Source organism: Gobio gobio, assembly GCF_949357685.1.
Source record: "Gobio gobio genome assembly, chromosome: 18".
Taxonomy (NCBI): Eukaryota; Metazoa; Chordata; class Actinopteri; order Cypriniformes; family Gobionidae; genus Gobio; species Gobio gobio.
Genome location: NC_137111.1, coordinates 12,104,071 through 12,123,887, shown reverse-complemented (window position 1 = coordinate 12,123,887; position 19,817 = coordinate 12,104,071). Strand labels below are relative to the sequence as shown.

At 37.9% G+C, this 19,817-nt stretch overlaps 1 protein-coding gene across 1 annotated transcript in view; it reads left to right on the top strand.

The window, feature by feature from the left end:
* The window catches only part of pde10a (phosphodiesterase 10A), a 118,097-nt gene that overhangs the window by 51,444 nt on the left and 46,836 nt on the right, over positions 1-19,817 (top strand). The window contains exons 2-3 of the mRNA XM_079843150.1: positions 4,101-4,232; positions 18,708-18,736. Of these exons, the coding sequence (XP_079699276.1) occupies positions 4,101-4,232; positions 18,708-18,736 (161 nt within the window). The remainder of the gene's footprint in view (positions 1-4,100; positions 4,233-18,707; positions 18,737-19,817) is intronic.

Genomic DNA, 19,817 nt, shown 5'->3' with positions numbered 1-19,817 from the left:
AATTAATTATTGCAGGAGGTTGACACACACTTAAACATTGCTTATGGATTTCCTGCAACAGTTAAACATAGGACAATGTGAGCAAAAGTAAATATAAAAATAACCATTAAAAATAAAATGGCGTTCTACTAGAACTGCCCACAAAAAAAAGTGTGGTTTGTTTTAGCTAACCGAAATGTGCCTTGGCTTCAGCAATGGCCCAGTAAATTGATGTTTGCCTTGACAACAAAGACAATAAACAACAGCACTTAGTAAGCTCTCAAACACTTAATTGCCTATTAAGCACATTCAACTTGTCTTTCTTTTTCCTGTACTTCCAAAAGGGCCTCCTTCTTTGCTGGAGAAGCCCCATGTTCTACAAACACACTGAACTGCATAATGGGAGTGGTCCCAGCATAGAGCCTTGCAGCACCCCATCACATCAGTGGTGATTTAAAAGTTTTGATGTGGGCAGGAACAAGTTGTTTTACCAGCATCTGTCACATGAACAGACCATGTGTTAGTTTACATTCATTCAGTTCATTCAAGCTTTACATTTTCCAATCTAGCCTGAATCCTCTAAACCTCCTACATGCTCCAACAAATAACTTTTGTTCATGATGAGAAAGAATGTAAATGTTACTTAAATCTCATGATTCACCCAAAAGTGCTAATTTTGAACTTCCCATATTATTTTCTTTCTTCCTTTAAATTGTCCCTATTATGCTAATTTAAAGGTTCCTAATTTTGTTTTGGACGTCTCCTAGATTATGCATTCTCCTATAACTAATTAATACATTTCTGTCCGAATATCACTTCTATCACAAAACAGTCACCAAATATGTAACCTTTAGACTCAGACCTTTCCGATGATGTGTTTTGTGAAGATTAGAAAAGGTTTTGGTTATAACGTAGTTAAAATAAATGTTGTAATATGAATCCTGACATCGCTCACTAGGGGAGGAGCCTGCTAAAAGAATTTAGAGTACCGTTACCATGGTAACGCAATGTCCAATTTCAAAACGGTTCATCACAGGATGAATTTTGAGTTCATAAGCTTTCGAATTATACCTAATTTATGATGATTACTAAAATATGTGATCTGAAAAAAGGCGATTAAAAAAAGAGTGCGAAGCGTCCCGCTAGCGGGAGTAATTTTAGGGGTTAGTTCTCTTATTATATACATTGGACATCTCCTCATTTCTCAAAGAGCCTGAAAACAGTTTGTTCAAAGCGTCAGTCTCTCTAAACCCCTCCTTTCCGCTAGACTACTCTTCTCTGATTGGTCAGACGACCCAGTCTGTGATTGGACTACTGCTTACAGCGTGTGTCGCAAACAAAATGCCTATTACCATATCTGCGTTTCAGCTCCGGAGGCTTTCTCAGCGCTTGATATACAGTGATGTGAACAGATGTCGTCGTTTTTTCTTAATAATTCCAGCGCAATCCTCATCCTTGAAAACAGTGTCTTCTCAACAGGATGACAACACGAACAAAACTCTTACAATCTCGGCAACAATTATGTACAGTGTTTGAGGATGGGTCAAAGTAGACGTTGTTCACGGGCAGCCATTTAAGACCATAGGCTGGCATTATGCAAATTTGTTACAATGTTAAATAAGTATGTAAGTGAGACTGGAATTGCTGTCTACTCGTTTCAGCAGTTCAGAATCGATTCTTTCTTTTAGAGACAAAAACTTTATTTGTCGTGAACTGTGATCTTTAAAACTTTACAGACCTTTTTCATTCACAAATAGCAACATTACACACTGCCTTAGAGGGAATATTCGGGGGGAAAGCATAATACGGGCACTTTAAGCACTAAAGGAGATATTAGGAAGAATGCCCGAGCTGCTGTTTTTCATACAACTGCAAAAAAAATCTTAATTTAACAAAAAATAAAATCTTCTGAAGCCATAGAATAGCTTTGTGTGATGAACAGTACAAAAGACAAACAGACAGCACTAATGTGAAGTAGTGACTAATAAACAAAACAAAAACTTAAAACTGAATGTGTATGCTGTGCTTTATAGCAGATTATCTGTCTACTACTCCTGACATTCTTTGAAACTGCCCCTGCAATAAAACATACAGAGCTTTGATCATAAAACTAAGCATTTAAATATCATATCATATATATCATATCATATACTAAGACATATTAATGGGAGATATAAAGCGACAACTTACATTTATATGCATTTTAAGTACAACCCCAAATCAGAAAAAGTTGGGACAGTATGGAAAACGCAACCAAAAAAAAAAGAAGTGATTTCTAAATTTACTTTGACTTGTATTTCATTGCAGACAATATGAACACAAAATATTTCATGTTTTGTCTGGTCAACTTCATGTCATTTGTAAATATGCATCCTTTCCTGTCATTCAGACCTGCAACACATTTCAAAAAAAGTTGGGACAGTAAAGCATTTACCACTTTGTAATGTTGCCATTCCTTTTCACAACACTTAAAAGACGTTTAAGGACTGAAGACACCAAGTGATGAAGTGTTTCAGGTGTAATTTTGTCCCATTCTTCCTGCAAACAAGTCTTAAGGTGGGCAACAGTACGGGGTCTTCGTTGTCGCATTTTGCGCTTCAAAATGCGCCACACATTCTCTATTGGAGACAGGTCGGGACTGCAGGCAGGCCAGTCAAGTACCCGTACCCTCTTCCTCAGCAGCCAGGACTTTGTAATGTGTGCAGAATGTGGTTTTGCATTGTCTTGTTGAAATATGCATGGACGTCCCTGGAAAAGATGTCTTCTTGAAGGCAGCATATTATGCTCCAAAATCTCTATGTACTTTTCAGCATTAATGGTGCCTTCACAGAAGTGCAAGTTACCTTTGCCAAGGGCACTGACACAACCCCATACCATGACAGACCCTGGCTTTTGGACTTGTTGCTGGTAACAGTCTGGATGATCCTTTTCTTCTTTGGTCTGGAGCACACGGTGTCCATTCCTCCCAAAAAATACCTGAAATACTGATTCATCTGACCACAGTACACGTTTCCACTGTGTGATGGTCCATCCCAGATGCCTCCGAGCCCAGAGAAGTCGATGGTGCTTCTGGACACTGTTAACATAGGGCTTCCTTTTGGCACAGTACAGTTTTATCTGGCATTTGTGGATGTAACTACGTATTGTGGTACTTGACAAAGGTTTGCCAAAGTAGTCCTGAGCCCATTTGGTGATATCACTTATAGACGAATGACGATTCTTGATGCAGTGCCGCCTGAGGGATCGGAGATCACGGTTGTTCAGCTTAGGCTTGCGCCCTTGTCCTTTACGCACTGAAACTCCTCCAGATTCCTTGAATCTTTTAATTATGTTATGCACTGTTGAATGTGAAATATCCAAATCTCTTCCTATCTTTCTTTGAGGAACATTGTTTTTAAACATTTCAATAATTTTCTCACGTATTTGTTGGCAAACTGGCGATCCTCGGCCCATCTTTGCTCCTAAAGGATTAGACCTTTCTTGGATGCTGCTTTTGTACCAAATCATAATTACAATCCTGTCCCAACTTTTAAATGTGTTGCAGGTCTGAATGACAGGAAAAGATGCATATTTACAAATTACATGAAGTTGACCAGACAAAACATGAAATATTTTGTGTTCATATTGTCTGCAATGAAATACAAGTCAAAGTAAATTTAGAAATCACTTCTTTTTTTTTTTTTTTGCGTTTTCCATACTGTCCCAACTTTTTCTGATTTGGGGTTGTAAGTAGTCTGCTATACTGTTATCAAGATCTCATTGATTTACATTACAAGCTATCAGAATTTTGGGCCATGTAAATATCAGCAGCTGCACCAGATTCGTTTGGGCCTCTGAATTGAAGTGTTTTTGTCTTCCTCGAGTATGAGCTCCATATTCTCCTATATTATATTGCCATAAACTTGCCAAACCTTTTGTAATATTTTTTTCTAAAGGTTCATTAAACTAATGTAAATGTATTTTATTTGTCAGGCTTTACTGGGTTAAGATATTGATTTTCTTTAGAAGTAGGAACAATGGACAACCATGTGGAACCATGTAGAATTGTGAGAAGATGTGGATGTTCTTTTTTTGTCAATCAATGTTAGAGGAAGAAAATAATTTTGATGACTTTGTTGCAGGTCTGACGGATGAGAAAGTGAAGGCGTATCTCTCCCTCCACCCGCAGATGCTGGATGAGTTTGTGCTGGAAAGCGTGAGTGCGGAGACGGTAGACAGATGGCTGAAACGGAAGAACAGCAGTCAGCCTGCAGGTACGGACTCATGGCTGTGTGCTAGAATATTCTGCAATAGGAGCCCGGTGCTGTCAAAAATAGTCCTGCATTTACTGCTGCGACAGTGTCTGAGACAGTGACTTTTTAGACATTTCACACAAATGTAAACACATCGATATTCTGAATGCTTATTTCCTGGTTAACCCATGCTTCTGGAAAAAGTATATACAATAACAGTAGACCTATCACAGCTGATAATCAAGGTTTGGTCTTTGGTTTTATAAAAATAAAATGAATAAAAAATAAATGTAACAATTAGTTGAGATAAAATGCAACTAGCCATATAATTGTACATACCAGAATAAATAGACCCCTCCAAAGAAAATACTTCCCAAATAATTATTTTGTTACTGATGTCAAAGGTTGTGTGTCCACTCAAACTATGGCATTTTGGCACAAATTCTGTCCCTTGGTAATATGGCTATTATTATTATTTTACTGTATCTGACCCTGTGTTTGCTCCATGTACTAGGCTGGGCCTCTGCAGTTTATTTACAATATTCAAAATTTACAATGGACAAATTATATAAAAAAATATATATCTTTAAACGTTAACTGAAATAAAATTTCAGCTAGTTGCAAAGGTTCTCGTTTTATTTTATTTGAACTTGAAGTATTAAAATAATCAAAACCAAAATAATAATAATAATAAGGACATATTTAAGAATAAAATATTGCAAATGACAAAACACAAAAAAAAACTTTTACGAAGATTTAAATGAAAACGTAAGATACAAAAATAAAATAAAAAATATATATAATATAATTATATATAATTATAATTGTAAAAACAAAATACAAAATATTAATAAAAACTCAAATAAAAGCCTATATCACAGAATATCCTGAAGCAAAACCAGTTAAGAACAGTTAAGAAAACCAGTTAAGAAAAATAAAATAAAAAATATATATAATATAATTATATATAATTATAATTGTAAAAACAAAATACAAAATATTAATAAAAACTCAAATAAAAGCCTATATCACAGAATATCCTGAAGCAAAACCAGTTAAGAACATGAAAATTGTACTGCTTATCGTAACACATTTCTCATTGGTACAACCATTATCCAAACAGAATTACAAAATATGAATGTAAGACATTTTGTATATTCATTAATTATCATATATTTCTTACACATCTGAGGCAAAACAGGTATTTTTTTAATTCAGTTTTAATATCTTAATTTAATCGCCATTTATATGGCGCAGTAAATGTATTTTGTCTCATTCACTTCAGGTCTTCTAGTCTCTACTAATAAGCTGATGACTTGAATTACATTTGGGAATTTATTTTGATTTATTTATTTTGATTCAATTGGTTTAACAGTTGTGATAATGTGGGAAAAAAATATGAAGAGGAAAAAAACATCAGTACACTTCATACACCTCTTCTGTGCATGCGTCTGTGTTTATGTAACCTGAGCAGCAAAGACTGCAGAAGGCTAAAGGGTTAGCGCACTGGTGAAAGTATGGGAGAGAGGGCCTGCTGGGTCCTTACGGGTCATTAGGGCTGTTTAAGCGGGACTGGCTTCTCTGTGCACAGCATGCTTCGTGCCGTGGCCCGCTCCACTCGACCCATCACATCCATCAAGGGCCCACAGGGTTGGCGGCCGGCCCAGCTCAGCTACTGACGTCAGAGCCAACCTCCAGGGGCATGCAGTCGGTCGGGAGGGGGACTGGAGGAGGGTGAATGTGTCGCATTTTGGGAATGTTTTCTGCATGAGTGCAGCAGTGCTCTCTCACAGGCAGCCGGCTGATGGTTAACCTCGGCTCTGCTCTGCAGGCTGGGCAGCAGGATTTTTCTCAGGCACCGTTTCAACATCAGTCTCTCTGTAAACCATATGTGCCAGATTCTGTCTTGGCCTGTGATGCATATCAAGCAGTGCTTTGAATTAGTATGCAAGTTAGCTTTCAAATTCGTGTACGTCAATGCCTTTTCTTTTTCCACTGACTATCGATTAAAGCATATGATTTAGGATGTGGGTTCAGTCAACTAAGACACATTTTACATTTCATTTACACTATATTGCCAAAAGTTTTGGGACGCCTGCCTTTACATGCACATTAACTTTAATGACATCCCATTCTTAATCCGTGGGGTTTAATATGGAGTTGGCCCACCCTTTGCAGCTATAACAGCTTCAACTCTTCTGGGAAGGCTTTCCACAAGGTTTAGGGGTGTGTTTATGGCAATTTTTGACCATTCTTCTTGAAGCGCATTTGTGAGGTCAGGCACTGATGTTGTACGAGAAGGCCTGGCTCGCAGTCTCTGCTCTAATTCATCCCAAAGATGATCTTTCGGGTTGAGGTCAGGACTCTGTGCTGGCCAGTCAAGTTCCTCCACACCAAACTCGCTCATCCATGTCTTTATGGACCTTGCTTTGTGCACTGGTGCGCAGTCATGTTAGAACAGGACGGGGCTATCCCCAAACTGTTCCCACAAAGTTGGGAGCATGAAATTGTCTAAAATGTCTTGGAATGCTGAAGCATTAAGAGTTCCTTTCACTGGAACTAAGGGGCCAAGCCCAATCCCTGAAAAACAACCCCACACCATAATCCCCCCTCCACCAAACTTTCCACTTGGCACAATGCAGTCAGACAAGTACCTTTCTCCTGGCAACCACCAAACCCAGACTCATCCATCGGATTTCCCGACAGAGAAGCGTAAATCGTCACTCCAGAGAACACGTCTCCACTGCTCTAGAGTCCAGTGGTGGAGTGCTTTACACCACTGCATCCGACATTCTTTCACAAATGTTTGTAGAAGCGTCTGCATGCCTAGGTGCTTGATTTTAAACGCCTGTGGCCATGGAAGTGATTGGAACACCTGAATTCAATGATTTGGAGGGGTGTCCCAATACTTTTGGCAATATAGTGTATGCTCATCATGTTAACACAGAGCATCTTCTCAAAGACACCACTGCAGTCTTTTTATAGTGTTTTTTGTATAACAATAATTCTTAATTTTTATCATGTAGTTTATTTGATTAAAGCTTTTTACAATACACACGGTTTCAAAGCAGTTTCAGGGCAATAGAAAAATCATGCTGCATATAACCACCCTGAATTTACCTTTTGAAAATGTCATACACTTTGAGACTAAGCAATCAAATATTGAGTAAGCAATAGTTTAATATGTGGGTAATTCATTTTTATTTTTATATATTAATGTTACTCCAAATTAAAATAATTTTTCCACTCACTTAAACGTTTATCTTGAAAAGGCAAGCCAGATTTTTGAAACTTGTTTGTAATTTTCTTTATTTAGGGACTCTATTTAGTTGTCACTGGTTGGGTTATATAAATTAAAACAAATAAATCCCAAAATGTTAATATTCAGTATCAATATTTATGAATCTGAAATGTCTTAAAGAGTCAACTTTTTTAGTCAAATAGTAAATACAGTAAACATGTTTTCCACTGTAACCAAAAGGGAGAAAGATTTTCATTTCATTTATATCTTGTGTATATATAATATATACACATAAACATTTAATATCTAGAGTTTAAATAATAGTGTTTCCATTTTATCACCTAGACTCTGGCGGCCGACTATAGTCTAATCTGTGCTGCAAGTTCTCATAATTACATAAACGTTTTTTGCGCCATTGCTTTGGCAAAGTATCTGTCAAATGAACTAAAATCAATAGCATGACATGGCTTTGTGCCCATACCAAATTGCAAAATTTAATACTGTAAGTATATAGTTTGTTTGCGCTGCGTGTTTCAAAGCATAGTGTGCACTTTGCTCATGCGATCAACTCGTGATCCGGTGTTTTCCGAGTCTCAGAACGGTTCATTTCACAGTAAATGAATGCGGTGAACTCCATCTCTGGATGTGCTGTGAGTTTAGTGTGCATTTGGGAATGGAGCGGTCACAGTTACACATTATTTTCACATTTGCATAATTTCTAACATTTTTGTGGAAAGATGATTACAGAATTTCACAAAATTTGTAATGAGATGCATTAGTAAACCTGTTTTTATAGAAATGGTAGTTTTCCGCCAAAATAAAAGCTCAACTTCAGTTTCAGGCAAAATACAAGCTCAAAGGGTTTATCTCTTGCGAAATTAGGACAAAAGTGTAGAAATTAGGACAAAAGTATTGAAATTTCCTTACCCCGGACAGAGGTCCACCCACCACAGTCACACAAAATCCCATTGACAGTTTTGAGTCATTGACAGTTCCCCCAAAGGGATAGTTTATGACTTTCTTTCTTCTATGGAAGATTTTGTATCAACCCAAAAAAAATGATCTTCTTTTGTGTTCCGCGAAAGAGAGAAAGACATACAGGATTGAGTAAACACACAGAATTTTCTTTTGGGGTGCACTATTCCTTTAATGTTATGTTGTATACCATTTATGAGATTCAGAGAATCTCAGAGAAGAGACAATTCGGAGAAGAGACAATTGGTGCGAGTTACTCACATGGCTCCAGTCTTAAAGAGAGAAAAACAAAATAAAAAGTAAAATCGGAACATCTTATACTTTTCCTTTGATAGGTCACAAGTGTACTTGTGAGATCACTGATTAGTATAATATTAGATTGTTCTAATCTGGTGTGTTCCATGCTGTCTTGAGCTGTGGAGATACCCGGACATCATATGATTCCACTGCTGTAGTGTATGAGAGAGCATCATTTCAGGCCTAACGGCAGCACCGTCAGCTGGGCCAGTGGCTTCTGTTCATGTGATGCTCTTGGTATCTGTCTGTGCCAACTTTTGCAAATACTGTGACCTGTAATTCCACTAGCATGTCAGGCCCTTTTGCAATTCATGAAGATCAAAGTACCATCAGCTTTTGTGTTTGAGCATTGTCTCATATACTGTGCATAATGTATATGTATGAATATATATATATAAAAAATGTTATAGTGTATATTCTTTTGAATGTGCTTCTTGGCTTCTGAAGTTGAGTACCTCTGCATTACAAATAAGGTATTCCAAGCACTACAGTCATCCTACTCTGACAATGTGAATTGAATGACTTGTCAAATCAATAGGCTAAAGGACAAGACCTACTGGTGACATCTAGCTCTTTCTAAATCTGTCTCCATCAAGGACTTTCAAGGATAGATATTTTTGCTTCATGTGACGGAGAATGACTACTTACACTTCAGAGGTCAACATCTGTTCAATAAGACACTGTTGGGTAAACCCTTTATTTTTATTCTATGGTTTGAAATTTAGAATGGAAATAGCTTATTACTGTTGAAGGTGCAGTTTCTCTGTGAAATGTGATCAGTCATTTTTTTATATCTTGTGACCATTTTTACCCTGGAAGCACACATTTTCCAACACTCTAGCCTTTATCTCTTTGTGGACTGTGAAATGTATTCAAACTAGCTTTTTTAACAAATAAGCTATTGCTCTTTTGTGTGTATTATTTATTCTGTAATATTGACTAAGGTTCCTCCTTGAATGCAAGTCAAAAGGTTTTTTGTACATATTTTACTGTCCGCAAGGCGAAAAGCCAAAGTCCAAAAATGGTATTTAGCGGGGCAAAACCTAACGCTTTTTGACTTTCTCAGTTTGTGTAAATCCACTTGGGGTTCAGGGTATTTATTTTTTCCCACATTAATTGCACACATGTCTAGTACAATTATGTGGTTTTGTTTCATTAACAAAGTGTATACTTTTTTCTTGATTTACCCCGAAAGAATGGAAGTGAAATGTGACAACATGCCCCATAGGTGGGGTACATTGTAACATGACCAAATGACAGCTTAAAATGTTATCTGATATAATCAAAAAAATATCCAAGACAAACTAAAATATTTTGTCAACAAAATACAATTATTAACTTTTTAAAATAAAATTTAAAAAAAAATTGAATAATTAAAAATATACTAGTTTTTGAGTTTGACAACAAACACATCGCTAAATACAACTAAACAGCATAATATAATAATAATAATAATAATTAATAATTTCTGAACATTGACTCTCAGTCATTATTCACCCTTTTCTCATGGTTTCTCAAAAGAATTCATAAAAGTATAGAATATAATGGCATATTTCTAATAGGGGCTCATTGTAACGCAGTGTTACAACACACCCCACCTGCACAACTGGGATTTAAATCGCGGCTCGTGTCTTCTGCTGGTTAGATCAGCATTAAAGAACGATCTCAACTGTTAAGTAACAGATATAAGATTAAAATAATATCGGATTTGTCTTATTTTAAATAAACACAAAAAACAGAGATGAAAACTAAACTTAAGTAAGAAATGTACTTTTGCTATGGTTAAATACATGTTCAGTCATATCTTTTATGCAGAACCGTTATGCATTTTGCCTACTGTAAAGTTTGATGGAGGAGGGATAATGGTATGGGCATTGTTTCAGGGGTTGGTTTAGACCCCCTACTTCCAGTGAAGGAAAATCAAAACATTTTGGAAAATGCTATGCTTCCAACAGTTTAGGAAAGGCACTTTTTCTATTCAAGTACGGCTGTGCCCCAGTGTACAAAGCCAGGTCCATGCAGACAAACCTCACTCCCCTCACACATTTGGTGTAGAGGAACTTGACTGGCCGGCACAGATCTCTGACCTCATCCACATCGAACAACTTTGAGATGAACTGATTGCAAGCCCGGCCTTCTCATCCAAAATCAGTGCCTGACCTCACACATGCTTAAATGGATGAATGGGCAAAAATTCCCACAGAAATGCTGGACCAACTCCATTTTAATGTCTATGTATTTTCAATGCAATGTCATTACAGTCCCTGTTTGTGCAGGTGTCCCAATACTTTTGTCCATATACAGTAGTATATGTCAGAAAGGGAGAGAGAGTTTCTGGTAGTCAATCATTTTTGTTATAATGGACAATATTAACCATGAAAGTTTTAATCACAGGTTAAAATTCAAATCCTTAATTTTTTTGTCTGTGTTTAAAATAAGTAGTGCAACACAGCTTGAAATAGAAAAAATACTTTTTTAGCAAATTATTTGATTAGCTATAATTGTCAGATTAGCTATAAACATTGCATAATTTAATTTCTTATTGGTCCAACCCACCCTTAATTTAGAAGAATTATGAATTATGAAACAAATTAAATTTAAGATGTAAAGCAGCTCTACAGAAGATAATAATGCCATTATTCAGCTCAATTTAATTTCAATTTAGTTTCATTTAGTTTAGTTTATTTCAATTCAGATCAATAACTGTGTCAATGTTGCAAAGTTCAATTATGAAACAATTCCAATCAGCTCTGCAGAAGACAATAGTGTCTGTTCAGTGTTGATTCAGTTTAGTTCAGTTTAATAATGGTGTCGATGTTGCAACGTTAGTGACATTTATCCAGCTCAATTCAGTTTTTTTTTAAAGTCCTATCTGTTAGTGTCAGTGCTGTTAAATTTATAATATTACTGAATATGAATCATCTTTTAAATTCCTTTTAAACAATAACAACAACAACAAATAAACACAATATAAATTGATCCAAAGTGCTGTACAGTATACAAAGCAGGTCTACTCAATAATAACAACAATTACAGGTTTCCAAAAGCTAAAGAATAAAAATATGATTTAAGAGTTAGATTTTAAAATGTACAATGAAGGAGCACACTGTCATCACAGAGTCCATTCCAGTGAGTGATATCCCTGAATCCGTTCCTGAGAGTTGAATTCCAGAGACTGTTCCAAAGACTGAAATCCCAGAGTCCTTTCCAGTGAGTGAAATCCCTGAATCCGTTCCTGAGTCTAAAATCCCAGAGCCCGCTCCAGAAGACTCTGCGTCAGAGCCCGTTCCTGAGAAAGCAGCAGCAGATCCCGCTCCAGCCCATGAGCACAGTCCAGTGTCGGCTCCAGCCCCTGAGGCCATCTTGTGCGTGTGGTTGACACACACCCCCAAAGCTCCTCCCAAGAAACTTGGCTACCCAAACCCATCCCGGAGCCGCCTGCCCTCCCAGACATGGCCACGGAGGCCGCCCAAGAGCTGCCTGCTCTCCCAGACACGGCCAGAGAGGCCATCCCAGAGACGCCCTGGCTCCTTGAGTTACCGGCACCTCCCTGGCTCCCTGCATTGCCGGTAGCACCCTTTGAGGCTTTCTCTAAACCAATACTCGTGAGCCTCCAGGGCACCCACCTTCCCACCCCCATGGACTTATATGGTGTGAGGATGCGCCTTCTGGGTAGGGGCGTACTGTCACGTTTTGAGTTTGTTTTTGTCATGTTTATGGTTTATATTTCTGTTTGATTCAGTTTCATGGTCATGTTCCAGTTTGTCATTGCTTCTAGTTTGTTAATTAGTTATTTCCGCTCAGTTTCCCCGCCTGTTTGTTTCTATGGTTACAGATTGATTCGAGTTCTCAGTTCAGGTGTGTATTATTATCCTGGCCTTGCATTGTTTAACATCAACGTGGTTGTGTTTCCTCCATGTTATTCTTCTGTTTATTGTTTTGATTGTTGGATTAAATATCTGTTTGATTATCTTCCTCGTTGTGCGCTTAATCACAGCCACCCACCGTGACACAGAGGTCTTGATATGATATGAGGAGACAATTCCAAAGCGTAGCCTCAGCCACAGAAAAGGCCTGAATACCCTTTGATTTGTAGTGACACTGTGGGATAGTTAAGAGTAAGTAGTTAGATGATCTAAGTGTCAAATTTTAACCGGTCCAATCAGCGAACAGAGGGACTGGCTGAGAACGATGTTGTTCGCTAGTTTGAGATGACATGCATCACGACCAAACGTTAGCGATTGGTTATGGCAGATCCAGAGTGGCTCTGGGCAGATTAAATAGTTTTAAACTTCAACAGAGTACCCGCCTTCAAGGAAGTTAACGCTTGTCAATGGAGAGATGCCAGACTCTCTGTACATATGAAATGTACGAGAGTCTGGTAGGACCAGGCTAGGGGGGATTTGCAGGACAACCTCAAATTAGTTTTAACCTCATTTAGCTGCAGAAAACTATTTGTCATCCACCTCTTGATATCATTTGCACATTTAAATAACACATCGAATGAAACAGTGGTGTCAAGCCTTACTGGAAAGTAAAACTGAGAATTGCCCGCATAACACTGATTTGAAATGTTGTATTTCTGAAAAATGTGGGCTACGGGAAGCATATTAAGGGAAAACAATAAAGGTCCCAAAAAGGATCCCTGTGGCATACCACACAAGACAAGCGCAAATGATGAGGAACAATTTCCTAAATTTACAGAAAAATCCTATTCTTGAGGTAAAAAGCAAACCACTGTAATACAGTGCCTTGGATACCTACCATACATTCTAGTCGTTGAAAAAGAATGTTATGGTCAATGGTATCAAATGCTGTGTTCAGGTCCAACAAAACCAGCACAACACAAGAGCCTGAATCCAGAGCAAACAAGATATAATTTGTAACCCTAAACAGATCTGACTCAGTACTATGTAATGATCTAAAACCAGATTGGAACCAAAATATTAAAAGAATCCAAATAAGACTGGAGCCAGTGAGTGAAAGAGTGTGAAAACACTACTTCTGTCAGGACCACTATCGTCAAAGATGATTGACTATTAGCATACAGTTTGGATTGGCAGTATGGTTCTGTTCTGGGCAAGAACTCCCAGCGCATCCGTGCAGCCTAGAATGGATAAGAGCAGGGAGAGCAGCAATAACCGCCCTTAGGGTAAACAGAACAGAACCAAGATAATGTATTGCAGATATCATTAAATTAATAAAATAATTCGGGAATTTAGTCGGATTCAAGGGGAATGAGAATACCAAATCCTGACTGGACGAGAAGAGGAGCTGGGGATGGAGGAGAGTAAATTAACTTTTGGACTTTGGCCTTTGGCCTTGCGGACAATAAAAATATGCACATAAAACCTATAGACTTACATTCAAGGAGGAACCTAAGGCAAACTGACGCTACGCTTGATTTTCTCCAAAAGCTTAGTGATGAAAGGAGTTTAGAGATTGGCTGATAGTTACTGCACCTTTCCGGATCAAGTTGAGGTTTTATAAGTCATATGTACTTCTTTTAGGATATTTGTATGGTACTTTTGTCTTCTTTTTGAAGCCTGAAAGCTCTGGTGCCCATTCATTGTTGGAAAAGCTTGACCAAATTATTCACAGTTTCTCCTTTTGTGTTACATAGAAGAAAGAAGTAACATGACATGAGGGTGAATAAATGATGACAGAGTTTTTCTTTTTGGGTCAAATAATGTTTTTTTTTTCCAAATCCCTAACCATATATATTAGCAAGCACTACTAATAATAATGCATCACTGTATGTGTGTACAGCAGATGATGTGTCTGTGCTTTTGTTGAGACTAACAAGGACCCCCAAGGCCCCAGTGACGTCAGCTCCCCGCACCTCATTCCCACAGCGTCCCACTGGCCCTGTTTTCTTCTCACACATATGCAGCCTTTGAGTAATTGATAAATCCCAAACCTTTCGCCGCTCTGCCTCCAGAGAAATGCTACATCTGGACTGATCCTGTGCCACGTTGTCACACACACACACACTTGTACACAGTGTGATTCATGACCTAGTCATTCAGTCTGTCTTTAGCCTAGTGGCCTTGATGACCTTATCCATACAGGAGAGCCACCAATGACGTGCGCCTAGAAAATCCTGAAATGTGTTGTAATTCAATAACAGAAGAGGAGGCTGCTTGAATGTGTAGTTTGTGTCCAGCTTGACGCCAGACAGCGAATGTCTGGACATATTTCTAAGAATTCATTAATACATTCACTTCATTCATCAAATTAGGGATAATTGCATTTGCCATTTTCTTGGTTGGGTGTGGTACATTGCCCAGCACTCCATTATTAAACCATTAATCCATTATTTTACGTGAAACAGCCATACCATATTGACGAATTTTCAAGTGAAATTTAAAATTCAACAAGAAAAAACATGGCAGGATTGTATCCATCAGATATTGATTAAATGGTGAAAGTGGATGACAATATAAGGCAATTTGAAAAATAAAGAGCTTCATGAAGTTTTTCATTGTTGACTTCTGTGTGTAATTTCTTCACCGGACCTGTTTCCAAATGGGTTTGTTCTGTTCTCCATATCCACCATTGGTCAGTAGCAGTGCCATAACAGAGTGTTTTTCATAACAGAGTGCCCATAAAGATGGCCAAGCATTTTTCATTGAGATAAATTGTAATGTTAGTAACACTTTTAATGTGTTATATACCTCCTTGGCTCAAAAACATTTGAGTTCAAATCAGCCTATGAAAGACTTACATAGGTGTGTCTGTGCATTAAGCTACGACAACTGAAATTATTTTATGTTCTGTGTTCAGTTCAAGTTTAACTCTATTGACAGCATCTGTGGTATGCTGTTGATTACCACAGAGAAAAAGGTTGTAATACCTTGCCCAATTGTAAGAACATTTACATGTTTTTTTAAAGCCAAAATAAGGTAGCCTAGTTATTGACATAAGATCAAAATGCTTTACTTTTCATGCTGAATTGAGAGATTTCACTTCAGTTTACACAAACAATCTGGAGCAGATATTTGCCCACCGAGGGCTTGACAGAAACACATCTGCAAGTCCCTGCATTGATTACCAAAGATTTCCATCTGGGAATACCAGAAATGGAACAAGTATGACGTGAGCATAGGTAGCCTGTGGCGCAAAGTGGAATATTGCCCTCCCTTTGCTGCCCAGCAGAATTTGGGTAGAGAGACTTCTAATGTAGACAGCATTTTAACGCATCACAGGTGTGCTTTCAAAAGCTAGATACCTTACAGATTCAGAAAAATACCATAATGACGAGTTCAGTGAATAAATCCCTCCAAGATGGTGAATGATGTGACAGAAGTGTTAATGTAAAAGACAACTAATTATTCAGTACCCTAAAATATAAATAAAAAAGTTTGGGTATTTTAACCGATATTTGTTGGTGCAATCTAAGTTTAGAGTATTGCAGCATTAGCTTAGCAAAATGCTAACAGCAAACTCTTTTGTAATCAGTTGTCACGTCTCTCGTTTGTTTTGCTTTAGGAGCGATTTCCTATACTGTATGTGGAGTGTTCCAAACCAGCCCCGTGTTGGTTCATGTGGGTTGCGAGGGGAAGATGATGGTATAGTTTCAAAACTATTTCAAACCTATTTCATGGTTTGCATTCTCCGGCCACCACATGCTGTTGCCGTGCGGATAGGGTCAGGAACGCATTGGGGGTTTTGTGTTTTAATTGAGGAGGGTGTTGTTTAAATAGCACCAAATTAAATAACTAATCTGCTTTCACAACAGAAATGAATAATCTTTTCTTCAAGAACGAAATTAATTTCCTATCATCACTGTAAAGCTGCTTTGAAGCAATCTGTTTTGCAAAAGCACTATTAAATGAAGGTGACTTGACTTGTGGCTCTATCTACCCCCCTATCGATCCATATGGGCCTGTAATATATAAACCATATTTAGGTGAGCTAAAACAACTGATGTGGGGACTCTCAGTGCACAACATTCGAAATGCCTTATAAAGCCCCAATAAAGTGGTGGGGTTTTTGTTATTGTTTTGATTCAGTTCAAATTTAGTTCTCATCAAATTGAGTAAGTACAGTTAAATCAATAATTTTACTGAATACTAATTGCTTTTAACCCCCAGATGAGGCCAAAGGTCAAGTCAAGTCAAGTCACCTTCATTTATATTGCGCTTTTTTACTACAGATTGTTTCAAAGCAGCTTTACAGTGATTATATATATAATTTTTAAAGAATAAAAAAAATACAAGCCAAGAAGTAGGGTTTATGCTTAATGTGGGGGTCCGGATCACTCTGTCTTGGTTTATTCTGCGATAACAACCAGTTGGATGTTCATTATCCCGCTTATTACACGGCTACTTGCCACATAAGTAAATAATTAGAACCAAAAATATTGACTTGAGTAGAAATATTTTATTAGGACTTTAAACACAAAACTTCAGTGAAGAAAGCAGTTCCTAGCAAGCGGCAAGTTCAAACTAGACGGACATTTAAAGGGTTAGTTCACCCAAAAATAAAAATGATGTCATCAATTACTTACCCTCATGTCGTTCGACACCCGTAAGACCTTTGTTGATCATCGGAACACAAATTAAGATATTTTTGTTGAAATTCGAGAGGCCTCCATTGGCAGCAATGTATCTTGCACTCACAAGACCCATAAAAGGTACTAAAGACGTTGTTACAAAGTCCATCTCACTACAGTGATTCTACAATAATGTTATGAAGCGACGAGAATAGTTTTTGTGCGCAAAAAAAGACTTTATTCAACAAGTTTCTGTCTTCCACCTGGGCCTTTATCGTGAACTCACAAAGCACCACGATTCAATGTAGAATTCAACAGCTTAGATACGGCGTGTCTTCCTCTGCTTGTAAACAAAGCTCCTCGCTTCCGGGTCATGTGTCAGAACGCCGGCTCTACGTCATATTCTCGCGCATGCGTCGTGGTGCTTCGTGAGTTATTTTGATTTTTTTTTGGCACACAAAAAAAACTATTCTCTGGGCGGACAAAGCAGAGGAAGGGGAGGTAACGTTTCCCCGTATGTCGACATAGAGGGAAGATTCCAGATCGGCTCGTCTGAGCTTTCTTTTTCTCAAAGGCAGAGCAGGATACCCAGAACTCGGTTTACACCTATCAACATTTCTTGCCACTTGGGGACCTTATACAGGCTAGGGGAACTCATATTAATGTTAAAAAAACCTCATAAGATCAAATTTCCATGCCATGGGACCTTTAATTTGTGTTCCGAAGATGAACAAAGGTCTTACGGGTGTCGAACGACATGAGGGTAAGTAATTAATGACAGAACATTTTTGGGTGAACTAACCCTTTAAGGGATACGGTACCTCTTATCACATGATATGTCACTTATGGGGATAAGAAATATTGATTTGAGATTAAACCATTTTAAAATCTTACCTGTTTGTAATCTTAAAATCCATTACATTGTACAAAACAATCTCTGCAAAATGGCAGCAGCTGCGTTTGTATGAAACGAGATGACATAATGAAATAATTGTACACAAAATATTGCTTTGACTTTTGATATTTTATTATCTCACCAAAAGCAAAACTTCCACGAAGAAAAAAACGTTCCTAGCAAGCATAAAAGACCAACTTCAGTGACAGTTAAATTGTTTGTTTTTGTGTTTGTGTTGGAACTGTGGCACAGCAGTCAGTGCATGACACATTGAGTTGTGTTGATCATGTTGGTGATGCAGATTTGATCCTGTTTCTCATGCTTTACTGTTTTCTCTTTACCATCTCACAAATTAATTTTATTCATTTAATTCAAGGCATAAAAAGTATGTAAAAAATGTAAGTAAACGCACAAGATTATGTAAAAAATGTAAGTAAACGCACAAGATTATGTAAAAAATGGGACACATAATAAATCTAAATAAAACGTGTTTTATGCAAATAAAGGGTTATTCAGTCATCCATGAATGTTGTGTTACAGTATGCTTGTCTTCATTTGTTTTGACATTTGTTTTCTTTTGTATTTTAACAGATGACTCCTCAGCTAAAGAAGTTAGTAGGGTAAGTGTGTGTGTGTGTGTGTGTGTGTGTGTGTGTGTGTGTGTGTGTGTGTGTGTGTGTGTGTGTGTGTGTGTGTGTGTGTGTGTGTGTGTGTGTGTGTGTGTGTGTGTGTGTGTGTGTGTGTGTGTGTGTGTGTGTGTGTGTGTGTGTGTGTGTGTGTGTGTGTGTGTGTGTGTGTGTGTGTGGGCATGTTTTCGTGAAATATCAGGACACAAATGTGTATAATGACATGGGTATGACATAGGTATTACAAAAAGAAGGTGAAATATGAGGACGTTCCCCATGTCCTCACTTTTCAAAATGCTTATAAATCACACAGAATGAGTTTTTTTTCACAGAAAGTGAACTGCACAGTCTCCTGTGAGGGCTAGGTTTAGGGGCAGGGGCAGTGTAAGGGGATAGAAAATACGGTTTGTACGGTATAAAAACCATTACGCCTATGGAATGTCCTCACATTTCACAAAAACAAACGTGTGTGTGTGTGTGTGTGTGTGTGTGTGTGTGTGTGTGTGTGTGTGTGTGTGTGTGTGTGTGTGTGTGTGTGTGTGTGTGTGTGTGTGTGTGTGTGTGTGTGTGTGTGTGTGTGTGTGTGTGTGTGTGTGTGTGTGTGTGTGTGTGTGTGTGTGTGTGTGTGTGTGTGTGTGTGTGTGTGTGTGTTTATGGACTTCAACCTGAATGCACACAGACTCATGGGGACTCGTGCCGACTTTGGGACCTAAATTGAGGTCCCTGTGAGGAACCAAGCTTATAAATCACACTGAATGTACAAAAAATTATGTGAGGGGTAGGCTTCGTTTAAGGGGATATTATATACAGTGTGTACAGTATAAATTACATCTATGGGTCCCCACGAAGATAGTAAACCAGATGTGTGTGTGTTTTATTTTGCCCTGTAAAGCCTGACATAGAAAATAATAGTCTTTTTTATTGATTTTTTTTTCTTCATACATCAGGCTTTTATGGCTCAAATGGTATGATCTACTCTTACTCAAAAATGATTCGGAGGCTTAAAATATGCAATTTGATGCAGTTTGTGATATTTATATGGCCAAAAAGTAAGAAAATATTCTGATAGCTTTTA